General features: G+C 30.6%; 1 protein-coding gene across 4 annotated transcripts; it reads left to right on the top strand.

The window, feature by feature from the left end:
* The first annotated feature begins 10,138 nt into the window (after positions 1 to 10,138).
* LOC148277525 (alpha-tocopherol transfer protein-like) lies at positions 10,139 to 19,787 on the top strand. Of its 4 annotated transcripts, none has more exons than XR_015823444.1 (7): positions 10,139 to 10,628; positions 13,420 to 13,579; positions 14,272 to 14,669; positions 18,119 to 18,229; positions 18,595 to 18,697; positions 18,776 to 18,959; positions 19,440 to 19,787. XR_015823444.1 is itself a non-coding variant. In XM_088232765.1 (6 exons), the coding sequence occupies exons 1-6, from the start codon at positions 10,490 to 10,492 to the stop codon at positions 19,589 to 19,591; spliced, it is 927 nt and encodes a 308-aa protein (XP_088088891.1). In that variant the 5' UTR covers positions 10,164 to 10,489; the 3' UTR covers positions 19,592 to 19,787. The 4 variants fall into 4 exon arrangements, 2 of the variants coding, with proteins under 2 accessions (XP_088088891.1, XP_088088893.1); XR_015823443.1 differs by having other exon boundaries at positions 10,183 to 10,628; positions 14,408 to 14,669; positions 19,440 to 19,566; XM_088232765.1 differs by lacking the exon at positions 18,776 to 18,959 and having other exon boundaries at positions 10,164 to 10,628; positions 14,408 to 14,669.
* Positions 19,788 to 20,625: the final 838 nt, after the last annotated feature.

Here is a 20,625-nt window from a genome sequence, read left to right as displayed (position 1 = left end):
TTATCTGTAAACATTCAAAAACCAGCTTTTTTCATACACAAAAAAATAACCTCCGTCCATTTTTCTTTCTTCTCTAACTCATATAGTGTCCATGCGGTTCACCTCTGGAATCGTCTCCCATGATGGGATGTTACTACAGTATCTCTGTTTCAATCACGTCTAAATAAAAATCTCCTTTCCCTTTCTTAATATTTTCTCCTTTCCACTTTCTTTTCTCATTATTCCTTTTTTCCATTGAGTAATAGTATTAATTTTATATTCTTGTTATCAAAAACATTTTTCACTTTGTGGTATGACATTTTACACTTATTTGTTTATAAATTTGTATAAACCACTTAATTTTTTAAAATTACACTTCGACCGGTTTCGAGGTTACTACTTCATCGTCAGGAATTCAACTAACTTATAATTAGACGCGTTGCTATTTATATAATAAAATATTGTATGAAAGAGACAGAAAATTGAAAGAAAGAGAGAGAAAGAAGTTAAAATAAATCATAACGGGAATAGTTTTAAAAGAGGACTCGAAGTTAAATTTAATTGATTATTTATTATTTGAAGTTTTTAGATGCGGTCATCCATAAATCTTCTAATCATCCTTTATCACATAAACACCCTCCTTTTCATTCTATGACACATCGGCTTACTTCAATACCACTAAATAAAAATAATTTTGACTTAGAATTAAATACTATAAAGAGTATTGCTTTCAATAATGGCTGTGAACTAAATTTAATTGACAATATTTTGAATAAAAAACTTAAATTAAACTATAGGAAAAAATACTTATACAGTTCCCAAAATATTTCTAATAAAAATGAAAACTGCCGTAGAATTTCGTATATTAATTTTTTTTCTAATAATATAGCACAAATTTTACCTAACAATATTAGGCCAGCTTTTTATACTAATAATAACATAGGTAAAATATTAACAAATTGTAAAGATAAGGATGATAAATTAAATCATTCGGGAATTTATAAATTAAATTGTTTAAATTGCCCAAATTTCTATATTGGAAAAACTTCACGTAAATTTAAAGTAAGAATCAAAGAACATATAAGATGTCTGAGTAATATTAATTTTTCAGAATTCGCAAATCATCTTATATTCGAAAACCATGAATTTAATCAAGAAACGTGTGTAGAAATTTTGCATGTCAATAACAATGGTTTTCGTTTAGATAATTTAGAACGATTAGGAATTAGTAAAGCCATTAATCAAAAACTTCAAATAATAAATCATCAATTAAATTTAACTTCGAGTCCTCTTTGAAAACTATTCCCGCTATGATTTATTTTATCTTCTTTCTCTCTCTTTCCTTCAATTTCCTGTCTCTTTCACACAATATTTTATTATATAAATAGCAACGCGTAATTATAAGTTAGTAAAATTCCTGACGATGAGGTAGTAACCTCGAAACCGGTCGAAGTGTAATTAAAAAAAATTAAGTGGTTTATACAAATTTATAAATAAATAAGTGTATTCATTTTAGGTTATTTATATACAAATACAATTATTTTTATTTGTTTGTCTTTAGCTATTTTTGCCCATTTTATTTTATTTGTTTATGTATTTTACAGAAACAAACAGTCAACAATGATTAAATAACATAATTAAAATAAGGTTTTAAGACGGACCAGCAAAGTTTCTAAATAAAATCATACAAATAACATTATGGTACAACAAAAGGGTGTGTATTTGTATGAGAGTAAATTGTGAGGGTGTGTATTTGTGTGGGAGGGTGTGTTCGGGTGTGGGTAAGCGTGAGCATCATTAAATAGCAGTGGGACTGTCTCGCAGTTAGAAAGCATGAGTCTTTATTTATTTTCAAATAAATTAAGGGGTATGTTAAATATATCAATAGATGAAAAAAGTGAATTATAGTTTGAGCTAGAACGATAGAGGAAAGAGTGTTGTGTAAAGTTAGTACTACGGACTGGCAGATGTAATAAATACTTATTTCTTGTCACGCGAAAGGAGACATCAAAATTAATTTTAGAGAGTAGGTTAAAAGGGTTTACTTTATTATTTAATAATTTATATAAAGAGTACAATTCAGATATATTGCGTCTATTTTCAAGCGTAAAGAATCTATTTTGTTTAGTAGATTAGCTGTAAGTGCAAAGCGTTTTATTGTGTTTGTAATCTAGGTATTTAATTTTAAACGTGAGCATTTTTAATCCTTTCAATGTTTGTTATGTATTGTGGGCTAGACACAATGGATGCAAACTCTAAGTTACTGCGTAAAGAAGTGTTGTAAAGAGTCTTCATTGTATTAGGTTTTCTTCATTTTAAGGGTTTGGAAATTCTTAAAATGAAGCCTAGCATTTGGTAAGCTTTTTCAACGATAAAATTTATTTGAGACCCAAACAGCTATTAAACTTTTGAATATGTTTCGCGACTTGAGGTACACAATTAAAACTTTTATGCTATTTGATGGTTGGAAGAAATTGCTATTTGGGAACCAGCCAATGTTCAGTTAACACAGTGCACCAAAAGTAAAATCAATAAAAATATTAAAAAAAAAAAGTAAATAATTTGAATAATGAATACTAAAAGTGAATATGCTAACATTTTAAGCACGTCAAAATCATCATCATTATTCTCTTTCTGCACCTAATGGTACATAGCATGGCAATGTAATACCAATCTCAGCGTATCTTAATATTTTTTTTGTGACATGAAGGTAAGATGATCAGTCCTACGCTTTAGATACCAGTCCGGGGACTATGAAATATTCTGGAAAGAAAACACCCTTTTAAGTAAATATTTCATATCAACAATATTTTGGGTTTGTCTAAATTTTTGATGACAAGGACTGGATTCAACTCAAAATATTGTTGATAAATTACCTTATTTTCCAAATTTTTGTAGACAAGGACTGGATTCAACTCAAAATATTATTGATAAATTACCTGGTCCATGAAGAAGTATACAAATTGAAAAAATAACATTTTCAGGCGTTGCCTAGTATGTAGGTGAAATAATTCAATTAGATGAATCTCACCTGCATAAATAAAGGTTTCAGCTCTTTAACTTCACAAACATCAACAGATGAAAGAATTGAAGGAATAAAGATGTTCAAATATAGGCAGAATGGTGAATGTTACACAGTGTGTAAAGTGGCCACTTAAACCAGCTATTGACAGGTTGTAAGCCCTGTAGATGCCTAGACTTCTATATTACCTTCTCTTAAATGTTCTTCATCTCTGTTGCAAAATGTTTTTTCATATCAACCATGTCAGGAATCGAACCCGGGGGCCTCGCATGGTAGACAAACGCAGTGACCAATACACTACGAGACCGACTAACGCGTAAAAAATAGAAATATATATATCCCAAACACAATTTTATTTTTAAGTTTTTTTTTGTATGATCGGGAAAACAGGCATATAAGCTCTTAATACTGAAGACATGTAAGCATTTATCAATACATGTTACTATTTAACTTAAGATTTTTAGTGAGTTACCAAAAGAAATTAGGGATGCTGGATCTATCGCATCGTTTCGTAGGATGGCGAAGATTTTTGTTAAAAACAAACATCCATATAGGTAGATTGAGTGTCATCGGAAAGCGTCTGGATTTTATAACAATGTATTTTTTTAATGATTTTGGGAAATTTTATGTTACCGGCAATCTGTATAATTCAGGTATTCTATTCAATACCTAGGCAATGTATAAAATACCTGGGGCGTCTAGGCAATGTATGAAATATTATGAATATTATTGCCCGTTACATACTTTGCCTAGGTACTACTACTACTACCATCACGCCATTTCCCCGTAGGGGTAGGCAGAGAAAATGGACCACCACACACGTCTATCCTGGCCTATATTCCTAGCTTTTTCGAAATTCATACATCTTGTCATACATGCCCTTCGGTTCTGTCTACTTTTGACATAACCAGACTAAATATTTTGGTTTATCTGATCATGCCACGTCTTCCTAAGTCATCTTTGTCTTACATTACCGTTCATTTTCGTCATATATACTTGTTCCACCATGCTTTCGTCGTCCATTCGTTCTCCGTGACAAAACGGTCATACATAGATTTCCCACACATTCATCTAAGAGATCGCATTTTAACCGCGTTCACTTGGCTTTCATCCTTCCTCTGCCAGTTCCATATTTCACTTTCATTGATGAGTGTTGGGACTAAAACTCCGTTGTGCACTGCCAGTTAAGCTTTGATTGACATTTTTTTTATTATTAATTACTGTGCTTTGTGATCCTTTCATTTTATTGCCCGCATTCACTCTCCTTTCGACTTCTTTTTCTACTTTTCCATCTCTTGAAAACATGCTTCGCACATGCACAAATTCTTTTACTTGTTCAAGACATTCGTTGTTAACATTTATTATGCAGTCAGTAACCTCACTATCCCTTTCAAATACCATCACTTTTGACTTACTTTCGTTCATCGCCGATTCGCTCTCCAGGCATACATCATACATTATAGAGGCTACATATTTGTTGTAACTTGCTGCTTGCTAACAGAACTAATATATTATTTTTAAATAACAGTCTAAATAAGATTCCTCAAAGACATCAAACCTCTTATCAACTTTATGTTAATGATTTGAATATTCGTTGAATTATTGGCAGAGGTGAGCGGCAATTGCCGGTTGGTAACTGACATTATTTTACAAACGTGGTTGGCGATGTGCCGAAGAATTCATATTCCAAATACAAGCCTACCAAACTAAAATTAACGTTAGAAAAAATAACTTCACATATTTAAGAAGATTTTTATTTATTTTATTTTATTAAATTCCAGTTTAAATTAGTCCGTTTATTACAGTTAAAATATATTTATTAAACGCTTTTTAGGCTTTTACATGTTTTTACGTACATATATACAAATAAAGACAGACATGTATTTTACAGAGAAGTAGCAAAAAATGTATAAATGATTTTTAAAAGAAAAAGAAAAATATCAATAATACCATCTTTGCATTTTAGTATAAAAGTGGAAAGAACAAAAGTGCATTTTTAAATATGAAGACAGAAATGCATTTTACACAAAGAAAGGAGCGAAAAATAAAAATGAATTAAGGAAAGAAAGAAAAAAAAAAAAATTAGAAAAATTAAAAAATCATTACATATTAGACAATTTATGAGGATACGTAAAAATACATACATATATTGCAGTGGAGAACTGGAGTACATTTTTTCGTATAGGTTGTATTAAAAAAATCTTAAAATTAGAAGAAGCTAGAAAAATACTTATTTAGAATACATATTATATAAGTCAATAAACGGTAAACAATTGGAATCAACATAGTATTATTTAGGTATTACAATTTGAAGATAGTAAATTGATACACTGCCTTTTAAAATTAAAAAATGATAATTATGTACATTAACATAAAACTAGAAACGAAACAATGAAAAAAGGAAAATCGAAGACAAATAAATATAACAGACAAACATCATGGGATTCAAATTGATCCAGTGTAGAAAATAATTTATTAAATATTTTTATTATTTGATTCAATTTAAATGTAAATTAGTTGCAACAGAGAGAAAATAAATTTTTGAGAAGGGAATGTGGAAGTATAAGCATTATGCATTATGGCATTTACAGGGCTTATGACCTGTCATTGGCTGGTTTAAGTAGCCAATTTACACACTGCGTAACATGCACCATTCTGCCCGTGTTCAAACATGTGGATTCCCTCAACTCTTCCATCTGTTTTTTGTAAAGTAATGAGAGATCATAAGCCAATGCACAGCCAATGACATCTCATAAGTCCTGTAAATGCCTAGACTTCCGTGTCTATTTCAATGGTTTCCCTGTCTATTTCAGCATATTTAATATATTTGGATATACTCAAAACATTGTTGTTTACAAATTTAGAATATTCAGTGATCAGTTTCATCGCTTTCGCGACATCTTCGAGACTGGTATCTTTAATAAGGAGTTCAATGTATTTATACAAAACAGAGATAAGGATAGATAATTCAAAATGACACGAAAGTAAATTAAATAAAGTTGTTTTTATCTTAAGGATCATTATCAATTTTTTTATCGGGTCAACTAATAAATTGATACAATGCTATTTTAATGAGTTCAAGTTATTGATTTTATTTTTAGTGTCCCATCCTTCGTGAGTGTAATCTTTTTCTCAAGGATATTCCAAACCTATGGGTTAAAGCATCACTCGTCTTTTATTTCTATAATAAATTACAATGAACTTCCATCAAGAATTTTTACTTACAAACTTAATAGTTGATTAAATTAAAATTTACAATCAAAATAATTCAGATCCTGATTTTTGTTCACTAGTCAATTCGGGGTTGAGGTGCCTAAGTGGAAGCCATAATCAGTTTTATGGTGACCGGGAAGTTTAAAAAATATAAACGAGTCTTCGTGAAGGAACATTGAGAGGTATTGAATGGAGAAAAGTTCGGATATTAAATAAAACATGAAGGATTCATTTTAAAGAGGAAGATTAAATCTTCATTGAATCAACGTTTTGAAATACCCGATAGAATTGTAATAAGTTTCATTTTGGTTTTTAGGCCCTGCTTATTCTAAAAGTCGTATCTGCTGAAATAAAGGAAATTATTGTTCCATGCTTTGCCTATCCGATTTTTTTTTTTAATATGGGAATATCTCATATTTGAGAATCAGAAATAACTTTTGTATTATAAAAAAAAAATACTCAGCATAAGGTTTTTTTTTCAGTTACAACTTTTAGGCTTATTGGGCAGTAAAACAACTAAGTTTGATTTATAATTATTAACGATCTTTTGACTACGTATTTATATACAATAATAAATGCAATAAATATTCATTCATTAGAGGAAAGTCGGATTATTGGGAATACCCAAGGGAAATCAAAGAATAAATATTAAAAAAACAATTTTATCTAACCTTTACAAAGTGATTATTTTAAGAAACAAATTAATTGTTAACTTTTTGAATTTGTAATTTATGTAAAACAATTAGCTTTGTTATCACATGCTACGGATTTATTTTAATGATTTAGAGAACGAGTGGGTTTAAAGATTTTTTCGATCACTTGACTATCACCATTTCGCACCTCTGCTGGGAGAGCATTCTATGCCATAGGGCCTGCGACTGCAGATTCACGTTGGCCGAATTTAGTGTGCTGATTGCGTAGAGGTATAATAACTTTTCCTCTCGACGTAGATGTGTCTGATTTAAGCGTAAGACGTCTATCAGCTAATTCACCTTGAATGCAAAATCCCTTAGATATTCTGGAGCAAAGTTGTGCAGTGACATAAGCCAACAGAGTTTATATTCCACCTTATGTGGAAAACGTAGCCAGTGTAGTTCCCGAAGTAGTGGAGTGATATGACTGAACCTAGAGATTCCGAAAATAAGTCTCGCTGCGGCATTCAATACAGATTGTAGGCGAGTCATTGTATTCATTGGTAAATCTGCATAGATATCATTACAATAATTGACTCTAGATACTACAAACGCATTTGTTAATTGACGGGCGGCATCAACCGGCAAATTTTTGAGTATGCATTTAATATGTCTCAGCTCGTAAAAGCATAAATTTATTGTTCCACTAATTTGAGCGTCAAGAAAAAGGTCAGAATTAAGGAAGGCTCTCAGTAGTTTAACGGTGGGTAAAGCGGTACTCCACATCTGGTAGTGCCGTATCTTGAATCAAATTCTGTCGTCTGGCTGAAGCCATCTATAGTCGTTCTGTTTTAGATGGGTTTAATGTTAGTCTATTTTCAGCCATCCAGTTTCCTATTTCTAAATGCATCCATTTACTAAATTGACAAGAACATTTCTCTCGCCTGGTTAACAATACACATAACCGAGTATCGCACGCAACTACACTGGCTCAGTATCAGGCATAGAATAAACATTCACATTCTATCACTTCTTCACAATATTTTAAATAATTCCACTTCGCCTGTTTATCTGAGAGAGCTCACAACACGGACTATCTCTTCGTTCTACTAACGAGAGAACCCTTTTCATACCCTGTCATCGCTCTAATTTTTTTGCCTCCTCTTTCACAGTAGTAGCCGCTCGATTGTGGAATAATCTACCCACTAATGTTAGAGACGCCCCTTCTTTATTTACATTTAATTCAAGATTGAAATGTCACTATCTAAATATTTAAATTGTTTCTTTATCCTTCTTCTTTCCTTCCCATCCCCTCTCCTCTCTTCATAGTAAAGTGTTATTTTTTTTTTTACATATATTTATTTTTGTTAATCTTTGCTTTTAATTTTTGTATAAAATTGTAAGATTCAATATGTCCATGTATTTATAATTTTCTCAAACTGAACGGTTTGGGTAGGTAGGAAGAAATTGCCTTAAGGCAATATGCCCGCCCTTATATGTATATTTATTGTATATGTATATAAAGTGTCAATAAATAAATAAATAAATAAACAATAATAATATATTTGTATATTATCCGCATAACAGTGAGACCAAAATCACCATTCTTTGATAACATTATCAATGTCTCTATGGAGTGGTCCGAGTACTGGCTCTTTAGGTATCCTACATCCAATACCTTTTCAGAATTCACCAATCACATTATGAATTCAAACTATTTCATTCCATAACGAGTAAAGGCTAAATGATGAATAGCTTAGAAAATCTAGAAATACAAAATAAAAAATCCGAAAAAACATGAATTAAAAATATTGTATTTAAAAATCCCTCACAATTGCTTCCAATATTTCCATTATATAAACATTACCCTCTTTATTATTTATTTATTTTTTATTTAAATCTTAAAGTAGGGCACACATATCATACATATTGTTATGTGTGTTCTAATAATAACATTGCAAATATATTTAATTTATAAATTGTTTATCACATATGTCTTGACCATTATTTTAAATTTTGATATGTTTTTTTCTTCATAAATATTTTTTTCCATTTCGTAATACTTTTTAATTGCTTTAAATGAAATTGAATTTTGTGACTTTGCCTTTTTCCTAAATGGAAGTCTAATTTTGTTATTTTCTATAGTATTGTGATCGTGTTCATGCTGGTTCCGATCAATTTTTTTCCAAAATTCTGTTTTTTAATTAGAGTTTATAATTTTATGAACAAATATCATTGTATTGTAAAATATTCTTTGTTTATATGTTAATAATTTCATTTCATTTACCATCGACTTTACCCTCGTATATCTGTTTTTTTTCAAAATGATTCTAAAGGTTTTATTTTGTAATACAGTTAGTTTATTTATGTTTTCTTTGTTTGATAAAAATAAAATGCTACCACAGTAGTTAACGTGTGGTTCAATAATTGCTTTGTAAATAGTTTTGCAGGAGTCCTTATCAATAAATCTTCTGATCCTTCCCAAAATTGATATTTTTTTTGCAATCTTATTTATTACCATCTTAGCGTTTTGGTGAAATGTAAGTTTTGAATCCAACATTACACCTAAATATTTAATTTCAGTGACTTCATCAAGTTTTTCATTTTCTATTACAATTGATGGTGTAATTTCTATTCTTTTGTTTCCTATATTCGTATATTTAGTTTAGATCATCTCACCCCTGTAAGTTTATGGATTTTCATTTCGGTTTATTTATGTTCAGTTAATAATAACACCTATAGATGGTAAATCTGTGCTTCCCGAAATGAGTAGTGCTTTAGAATTAACTCAAGTGGTCAAAAAACAAAGTGTTTTAATAATTATTTTATTACATGTAATTAAGTACGTTTCTAATCACATTGTTCTCAATTCACCGAAAAGGACAAATAAAAACCAAGTGACCAATATCAAAACACGTTTTAACATGCAATAAAAAAAAAGCACAAATCCTAAACATAACTTTAAAATGTTGAATTCAGGTAGATATATTAGCCCTAAAAGCACACATTCATTGAATTTCATTAATTACCGAAATTAACGACAGAATGAAATAAAACTTTAAATGAATTTAACGTCGACGGCGTGCGCTATCTCTCCAGTTGAGAAACGTTTTTCTTCCTAATATTTGGCGTTTTGTGAAATGTGCGATAGCGATATGTCATAGAATGAAGATAAAATGACTTACTGAAGAATTCCCAATTACCCGCCGTACCAAATATCCTATTTTCCTCTAATGCTTATGACGACAGTTGTATAGACAACTTAACATGCTGATACGAAAATAGACCTATAAAACGTAACGCTTAGAAATAATATTGAGCATTGTTAAAATTAATTGAGCGTTGAACCTGTTCGGATCAACTCCATATATTCATATTGATCATAATATATTAACCTATCTACTCTTGTTCCGTTTTCCATTTTCCTAGTGCAGCTTAAACAATAATAATAAGATAAAATAAAATAATAATACAAAAAAAAATAAAAATAACGCGTGTAAGTGTAATGTATTTTTAACATTAAATCACCAATATCCAACTTATATTAACAAAGTTCAGTGCTCTCAACACATTTTCTACAACCGAGCTGTCCCGGCGTTCACCCCGACCGCCAGCTCCAGACACAAGCTGTGTAAGCATCATCATGGTGATCAGAGAATTGAATGCAGCTCTGGTTAAAATAGCAAATGATGAACTTGGCGAAGACCCTTCCAGAATACCATCAGATATCCAGGCTATCAAAGACTGGCTGGCCAAACAACCATACCTCAACATAAGAACAGGTTACTTTCTTACGTTTGTAAAATATTTCATGTTTTACACTTATTAGTTTATAAATTTGTATAAACCACTTTAATTTTTTTATTACTCTTCGACCGGTTTCGAGATTACTACCTCACGTCAGGAATTTAACTAACTTATAATTACACGCCTTGCTATTTGTATAATAAAATATTGTATGAAAGAGACAGAAAATTTGAAAGAAAGAGAGAGAAAGAAGACAAAATAAATCATAACGGGAATAGTTTTAAAAGGGGTCTCGAAGTTAAATATAATTGATTATTTATTATTTGAAGTTTTTAATTAATGGCTTTACTAATTTCTAATCGTTCTAAATTATCTAAACGAAAACCATAAAAAAAAATAAAAAAATTAAAGTGGTTTATACAAATTTAAAAACAAATAAGTGTAAAATGTCATACCACAAAGTGAAAAATGTTTTTGATAACAATAATACATTTCATGTTTTTTTTTCTTCTTTAATACGACGGAAAACAGACGATCTTAAAGCAGTGATAGGTTTGAGACAAAAAAAACATTTATATGATAAAAAAAGGGAAGCGATTTTCTGAATAAAGTTATTAAATCAATTGTGAGATTACTGTGAATGGGGTAATATCCTGAAGCAGGTTTAGGAATTTTTGTATCTTCGAAGTATGTTTACTAGGGATAGAAGTACTGAGAAATATATGGAAAGAAGGGTAAGAGCCGGGAATAAGGTGAACACTAAAATTAACTTTGGTAACAAAATGGTTGTCTCAGGGGGTGAAATTAGCCATTCACAATGGGGTCCCGGTGCTGACCCTTACGTTTGGAACCAAAATAAGAAATTGGAAAAATAAGGATGAAAGTAAGTTGAAAGTAGTTGAAATGTGATCTCTCAGAAAAACGTTTGTGAAACTATGTACGATAGGTGCACAAATAATTTAATGTCGACACTCGATTGTTATGGATAACTCATAAAGGAGTTTTGCGTTGGTTCGGATATGATGAGCAAATGGACGGCAAAAGAAAGACTTAAATGATTAAGGATGCAAATGTTGATGAATTCAAAAAACGAAGTAGACCGAGAAAGACATGTTCGGACCAACTCTCAACTCAATCTTTATAAACCCACCCGCCTTTTTCATTTTTAATGGTGCGAAGGGCACTGTATTGGTAGACCAACTGCAACGAATCTTGCTCTTTTTTGTTGCGTGAACGCATGACTATTAGCCTTATTTATTTATTTATAAATTTATAGCAAAAAAATAATAAACATACTTAATAACAGGTTATCTGTATAAAACCAATTAATGTAAAATGAAAACGGAGTGTTCTCTGTTTATTATAGTCTCCACCTAATATGGCACAGCCTGTTCTAAGATGGAGATTTTCTATCTTTAGAGCATAATAAGTCCTATACTAATAAAACTTTTTTTTTTAAATCGGGTTGTGGTCCTGTGGCTAGTGTCTCGGACTCACCGACCAAAGATCTGTGGTTCGAATCCCACTTTACCCCAACTTTATTCCCGTTTTCTAATAGTGAGTTTTTTACAACTCGTTGAAAATGGCCATCAAAATTAAATATCTGTGTAAATCAAAAGAACGCAAATATTTATTTTATCAACAAAAAAAAAAACAATAACCTAAAAAAGAAAAACTAAAAGTACTTAATTATAAATGCCTAGCTAATCAAATGTAAGAAATTAAAAATCATTATTATGCAAATATAAAGTGTATTTATGTGCCAAGAATACATGTTACTTAAACATAAATAATAAAGTATAATATATTATAAAACAAATATAAAGCAATGAAATACATAAAAATTTAAATAATATGTGTACCAATTATATAAAGTACTACGTTTTTTGATTAACATATATTTTTCAAAAAATCTCTCACTACACTATTTATATTTGCGTTATTTTTATTTTAAAAGTTGTTTTACATTTTGAGTCTAAAGGGCTCAAAAATAAAATTTGTTTTTTATCTTTTTTATTTTTCTTATGCTCGTGCAAGTCCAAGATACACTACCGACGCGACGCTATATCTTCAAGTTTTGGGTAGGTACATCGATATGTACTAATGGGACACGTACGTCACGGTACACATACCTACGCACTAAAATGATATACTCTCATTATGACGTCGTAGTTAAAGATAAGCTTTCCAGAGTGATTACGAATATACACTACCGACGCTCTATCTTCAAGTTTTGAGGAAGTTTTGAGGTAGGTAGATCGGTATGTATCGATAAGTCTAGTAACCCACGGTACACATATCTACTCATTCAATCTAACAAAAAAAATACCGCACTAATATTTGCACAAATTATTTAAAAAAATATTTTAAATCGTTCTGATGTGGCCAGTTCTTTATTTCAAAGCATTGGATTAAAAATATAAAAAATATATGTGAATTTTTAGGTCAAATTGAATTCTGATATAACTGTCAGTTTTAAACCCAAGCGGCTAGATGCAGAGATAATGTGGCTAGGTACTGCCCTATTAACATATATTAGCATCTAGCCATAAAAACATTGCCACCATAAGAAAATAATTTACCTATTATTATTTTTATACCATTTTTACTACCTACCTGAATGTACATATTGAGATTTAAAAAGAGCCGGCTTCGTAATACCTCGGTAGATAAATTCGGAAGAAAGCTAAGCTGGCCGACCATCTTGGTAACTGTCAAAAGTCATAAAAATCAAGTTCAAGTGAGCATTTTTAGCTTTGATAGGGATTTATTTGATTGTATAATTTCTTTTAAGTGTCCACTTCTTATTACATTATATATTTGTAGATGATCAATGGCTCCTAGCTTTCCTTCGAGGATGTAAACATAGTTTGGAAAGGACAAAAGAAAAAATTGACTTCTTTTATACCATGAAGACCATGGTTCCAGAAATTTCTGATATTGTGGATCCAATGGAGGTAACAATTCAAGAAATTGTGAACCTTGGGTAAGTTACAAACACCTTTATTCTTAATTGAATCGGCATTCACTTCGTAACACTTAATTTTAAATTATTATGAAAATAAAACTTTGCTATTAGTGTTACACAATTGTGTAAAAATTGAAAAGTTTTACTTAAATAATCAAATTTAAGTAAAAGTTTTCCGTAATATAATTTATTTGATTTTCACACGCTAATAATTTATTAACATGACCTTATTCGTCTTTGAAGTTCGGATAGATCTCTACTCGAAGAAGTTAAGTTGATTCTTACGTTTTTTAAATTGATAATAGAGTATTGGACTCAGCCAGAAAAAAGTTTTCACAGTTTTATGTACCGTATTATCAGCGATATGATTTTTTAAAGTTTTGTTTTTAAAAATTACTCCGCGTGTCAAGTTCTCTTACCCTTCTATCAGGTGAGTTCTGCTGATTGGTCAGTTGACTTACAGTTAACCGGAAATCTTCCACAGCTCTCTTTTCATTGGTTGGTTCATATAACTAGTTACGCCATTCAAAGTAGTTAATTTTTATTAAAATATTTTTTTCGTACGTTTTCAAGAAACTTTGCCGTATAATTGAATATTGTATTTTTTTCCGCGCGTAAGAAAACATTTCTATTGTATTTATGAAAAGTTTGACATAAATTTGTCAAATGTAAAAACGAACTTGTCTCCACAACTTTTTTTTATTTTTCAGGATTTTGCCTGAAAGTATCGAGTGAATCAAAGACGCTTTGAATTCATGTGAAGTCCAATCTGAGCATGGATAAAATAAATATAAGTTAAAATGATAGTTTACCCTAAATTTCCAATTTTTAAATTTTATTTTTTAGTTTTTCACTAGTTCTACCAAAAACTGCTGCCCCAGATGCTCCAAGGGTACTGATTCTCAGAGTAGGCTACTGTGATCCTAATAAGTTTAACCTTTTGCAATGCATGGGAGTATTTAGCATGCATTTAGATATGCTCTTGAACCAGGATGATACCACAAATGTCGTTGGTCATCGCTGCATAATAGACATGAAAAACCTCACCATGCGACACGTTACTCTAATGACTCCTGCGGTAATTAAAAAGTTGGTTATGTTCTTTCAGGTAAATTGATAAATTTAATTCATTTTATTGTAATAATTATATCTTTACTTATCTCGAAATTTAAAAACGACCACATTTATTTATTTGACACTTTATATACATATACAATAAATATACATATAAGGGCGGGTATATTGCCTTAAGGCAATTTCTTCCTACCTACCCAAACCGTTCAGTTTGAGAAAATTATAAATACATGGACATATTGAATCATACAATTTTATACAAAAATTAAAAGCAAAGATTAACAAAAATAATTATATGTATAAAAAAAATAACACCTTACTATGAAGAGAGGAAAGGGGATGGGAAGGAAAGAAGAAGGATAAAGGAACAATTTAAATATTTAGATAGTGACATTTCAATCTTGAATTAAATGTAAATAAAGAAGGGGCGTCTCTAACATTAGTGGGTAGATTATTCCACGATCGAGCGGCTACTACTGTGAAAGAGGAGGCAAAAAAAATAGAGCGATGACAGGGTATTAAAAGGGTTCTCTCGTTACTAGAACGAAGAGATAGTCCGTGTTGTGAAAGAGGTTGGATGAGCTCTCTCAGATAAACAGGCGAAGTGGGATTATTTAAAATATTGTGAAGAAGAACATTTACATAGCACATAATAATTTTCGAGTAATAAACAGTATATTTTTATGGTAATCCAACTCAACACAGGGCTCTTGGCCTTTTTGAGCTAGGAATAAGTGTTTTTTTTTGTTATATGTCTCTTTATATGTATAAATAAATTAAAATTTTAATTTTTAAAAATATCTTTTTAAAATGAAAAAGTTACTTTGAAAGGCATTATTAATATTGTAAAATAATCATCCTGTATACATCGTATATATAAATATACAAACTACACACACGTTCACAAACGGTGATTTTATTTATAGGTGAGCTAAAAAAAATTTAATTTATTTGTACCTACATAGTAGGTTCATAATTTTATGTAAGTGATATATACATACTATAAATTGCTATTTTTTCTGTGATTCTGTGTAATACAACAATTTTCATCTATGAAATCAACTCAAACAACGTAACATTGTAATATATAATGTTGTGTAGCTATATTATCCATTTATTTAACACATAACTCATAAAAAAGTTTTTTTTAAATATCACAATAAATTCAGTCAGTATTGGGTATTCTTATTACGATTGAAATGTCAACTGGTCGATTTTTCTAGAAATGAATAATGCAAAAAAAGGCGGCGCCAAGCGCCACATGTATTGCAAGTCATATGTCAAAAGTATCATCTAAAAAAAGTCCTTAAATTATGTTTGTTTTCCAAATTAAAAATCTTCAAAGAATTTGTGTAATCTGCAAGTTTACTCTAGGAGAAAAATCCTGCCACTGGGTTTAAAATGTTCAAAATATAGTACCCTTATTTGTGTTAAGAAATAAGCTAGAGGTATTGGCTAGTTTGTTGGCTCATTGCTGGCGCTGGGCGCGCTAAATTAACATTTTTATTTTTATTTTGAGAAAAATACAAATGGTGGCAATGATTTAAAGGAAAAAATAATTGTTTTTCAGTTTTTCTGTAGATAAAGTTACCGAAAAACATTATTATGGATAGTCGAATATTATGGTATGCTGCGCATAATTATTTATATACACGGTTCGCCCCATATAATGATATATACGTATGTGGGTATATGAGTACTTTAAATTATATATTTAACTTAAAGTATTTTTTATATTTTACTATGTTTAATATCCATATTTAAGTTTTAGGCATAGTGTTCTTGTCAAATGTACATCGATTGATAAGGTAGATGTTAGTTTTCCTCATTAAGGTTTAAAAATAAAGATAATTTATGATAATCATTATTCTATCAGCCCATTCATATTCACTTTACGTAGTCACATACATACAATACTCACACACACATACAAATATACACACATCCTCTCCATATATATTATATACAAGTATTGTCGCTAACATGTACAATAATAACAATGATGTACAATAGAAACTAATTTGCATAAATATTATTATGTTACAATAGTTATCTTCATAATGTAATTGACGCACATTTTAATGTATTTTTGTCAACATATTGAAACTATTGCATGAATTCTATAATGTGTTTTGTTTTTATGAGAACATAAAATACATTAGAAAAAATATTTACGTATGATCTCTTAGTGTACAATCTTTATTTTCCAATGTTTGTTTTTGTTGCATCCATCTGTTGGGTTTGATGATTGAGGGTTGGAGCTCCTACCCGAGTTAGAGATTAACAGAAGACACGAGGTCGCTGTTTAATGCGTATTCATTACATGTCGAATAAGATACAGCACTTGGTTGGGTAGAGCGAGCGTAGTGGAGATGACGGGTTGAAGAGACTGCACTTGATTTACATACTGGAACTGAGTGACTGAGCTTTACTGGACTGGGCTGGGCGTTGCCTGAGCTCTGTCGGACAGTCTCTTTATAGCCACGTTTTTTGTTCTTTATATCTCAATGGTAGGGACGATGTTAATGTACTGCAGGACGTTGATCTCGTGTTCTGCAGAATATAATGAATTGAATTCAATAGAAAACGCTGACTTGCTTTTTGAAGTCATGACTCTATATTTCAGGTGTAATTATTTGGCACGTGTGTGTCATCGATCATGGACTATGAACCCACACATCTATATAGGTAAACTTGTACCAAGAATGATGTAAGCTGAATGTGTATGGTGTGGTAGCGGTAGGGTATTGTACCCGTAGGCAACACAGCCTTGCCTTATTTCATCTGGACTTCCATTCCACTGGTTCAATCCTATATTTTTTGGAGATCCTCATTACTTTTCACCCTGTTTTTACTATGTTTTCAAAAAAATATGTTTTTTACTATGTATTTTGGTTTTACTAGGTATTTTGCTTGGTTACGAAACATATTTTTTCATTCTTATTTAACTACGTTTTTTACTTTGATTCACTATGTTACCTTTATTAGTTTTTTCTGTGTACTGATAACTGATTTAAAAACAATATTTTTTCATGTCCTAGTTTTTGACAGTCTCAGAAACTTTGTGTAAATGTATAATTTTACGTATATGATATGATAATAACAAATAAATAAAATATGTATTGCATTGTGGTATGTTGGGAGTTATCTGACGCAAATCGCTCCTATGTATTTTGTATGGACATAATTATATTGCTCTAGTGTGATATGTCGTGGCGCGCCACGATGCAATCCAACGGTTCAAATATGCGCCATAGTGATGGAGGAAAGTAGTAGTGCGTCACAACACACCACAACAATATGTTTTTAAAAACCACACTAGAACAATGTAATTCTGTCTATTCAATATCCATAGAAACTATATGCGCCAGATAGCTCCAAAACACAAAACACACTACAACATAATACGTCATAACAATATTATCCTACCTCAAGCGGCGAGACGTTAAATGGCTCATTGGCTTTGTTTTTTTTTAATTTTAGGGGGGTTTACCCATCAGGGACAAAGGAACTCACATTATAAATATGTCTTTCGTACCTGAAACAATTATTAACTTGATCAAAAGTTATATGAATGAAAAAAGCGGAAACAGGGTAAATTATTTTCTATAAATTTCTATTTAAAGACTAGTCATGCATTCAATAATGAAAATATAAACATTTTTTTCAATAAACTCATAAGAATTCTGTTTGTTTTAACCTTCCGAGTTGCAATCAAATATTCAAAAACAAAATTTCGTATCAAATAATAATGTCGATAAATAATTAGGTAATTATAATAATAAAAATACTTTATAGTTTTATTCCACTTTTATTCAATAAAAGTGAAATAAAACTATAAAGTATTTTTATTATTATAATTAAAATGCAGTTCCACCAAGAAATGTCAGTAGAAAAACTCAATATAATAATTAGGTAATAATAAATAAATATTTTTAACCACTAATGCATATTTTTAGGTATTTTTCCACAACGACATGCGAGACCTTTACAAGTATGTTCCAAAAGACATCTTGCCTGAAGAATATGGAGGAAATGGTGAATCTGTTCAGAGCATTATTGGTAATAAGACAAATCTTGGCATTTTTAATGTCTTTTTTTGTTTTTTTTTGACGTATAGAAGGCATTTTTTGATCGTAGCTGCAACCTCAATTGCCGGTAAAACGTGGATGATGAAAGCGGGTGATAGGAAGGAATGGAGACGTTTGGAAGAGGCCTTTATCCAGCAGTGGAGAGAATAAGGCTGCAGAAGAAGAAGAAGAAGAAGCTGCAAATAATTGACATATTTTCAATTTTCATTCTCATTTTTTCACTGGACAAATCGGTAATCAGATGGCAGAAGGGACCATTTGTATTTTTTTCTGTTTTTTAGTTTTCAAAAGTTTGAATCACTATTTCAATAAATACACATAGAAAAAAAAACACTATAATTTAGAATGGTAATTCGTTATTGAAAAGCAACCCTAAAATATTTTAGTTTGGGGATTGAAGTCTTAAAATTGAGTCGTATTTCAGCTCTCCTGAACATTTTTGAAAATTACAGATGGTCCCTTCTGCCATCTGACTACCAAAATATACCATATAATATAGCAAGACAAGTATACGAAAATATTTCAAGCATTAAATTGATACATTATATACTGTGTTTTAGGGCAGACTGCGTAACTTCGGGAAAACATTCCTCATGGTAAACATAAAAAAGTCCTATTTTTTTAACGTTCTAACTATTACACCACGGGGCAGACAGATAGTCCATTTAGTTGATTCATCAGGATGTTTATAATTGAATTAATTCTCGTTTCAGATATCTGGAAAAAAGATCTAGAGAGTCATAGGGACTGGCTCTTAGAAGGGGCCCAATACAGAACTGACGAGAGCAAAAGACTAGGAAAGCCGAAGACGTTTGAATCATTATTTGGTATAGAAGGATCTTTTCGGCAGCTCAACGTAGACTAATCAATTTCTGATAAAACAGAGTGAAATTAAATTAAAGGGTGTTCACAGACATCGCCCACCTGTTTGCTTCGCTTTATAATAAAATAAATAATATTCTTCATGTAAAATAAATACGTTTATAAATTGTATGAATTATAAATGGAATAACGAATAAATATGGTAATTTGGGTCATCAAATAAAGATTACAATTATTTTTTTTATTTTTTTATTCAGAAATAATGTAAGTTTGTAATAATATTACAACTAAATACAACTTTTACATAAATTTTATGCATGTATTTACATTTACGTTATTACTGTTACTCGTGACGCCGTTATTACTGCTACTAAAAATATTACACAAAGCCTTGATAGTGGAAAAAAGCTCATTGTAGTTTTCTAAGACCTTGCTAAAGCCTTTGACACGGTTTCCTAACTAATTCTTATATGACAAATACAACGTATTGGCATCAGAGATAAAGCTCTTCCATCGCTTCAGATTTTTTTATCCCTGAGATCGCAACAAACAGTAATTTGTAGATTGCAGGGCAAGAAGTAAATGTCGCCTATTACATTTGGAATTTCACAGGGCAGCGTCCTAGGACCAATCCTATTTTTTGTTTCGCAAAGAGAGTAAACTCTCTTTGCGAAATAAATAATGTCGAAAAAATGAATTATCATGTATTTTTTAAATATATTTTAAACCATCGTCGCTTTATTTAAGTGCAATTGCCCTTGTATGTTTATGAATATTCTTTGTATTAAAAAAAAAAGAAATATTTGCGTCCGTATAATTTATCAAAATATTTTAATTTTGGTGGCCATTTTCAACGAGTTGCAAATACCTCACTATTAGAAAATAGAAATCATGTTCGAGCCTTGGACCTCTGATCCGTGAGTCCGCAACATTAGCCACGGGACCACAACCCGATTGTATTGTATAGTTTTTTATTTTTATTTATAAGCATTTAACCTGTACGTCTGTTTGTATTCTAAGTAAACAAAATAAAAAAATATTATATTCAGATAGGGGATTGATTTTTTTTAAGGCTTG

This window comes from Micrasema longulum, unplaced genomic scaffold, assembly GCF_059751315.1.
Source record: "Micrasema longulum isolate JH-2025_06_02 unplaced genomic scaffold, ASM5975131v1 h1tg001018l, whole genome shotgun sequence".
NCBI lineage: Eukaryota > Metazoa > Arthropoda > Insecta > Trichoptera > Brachycentridae > Micrasema > Micrasema longulum.
This window is presented reverse-complemented; position numbering and strand designations above follow the sequence as displayed.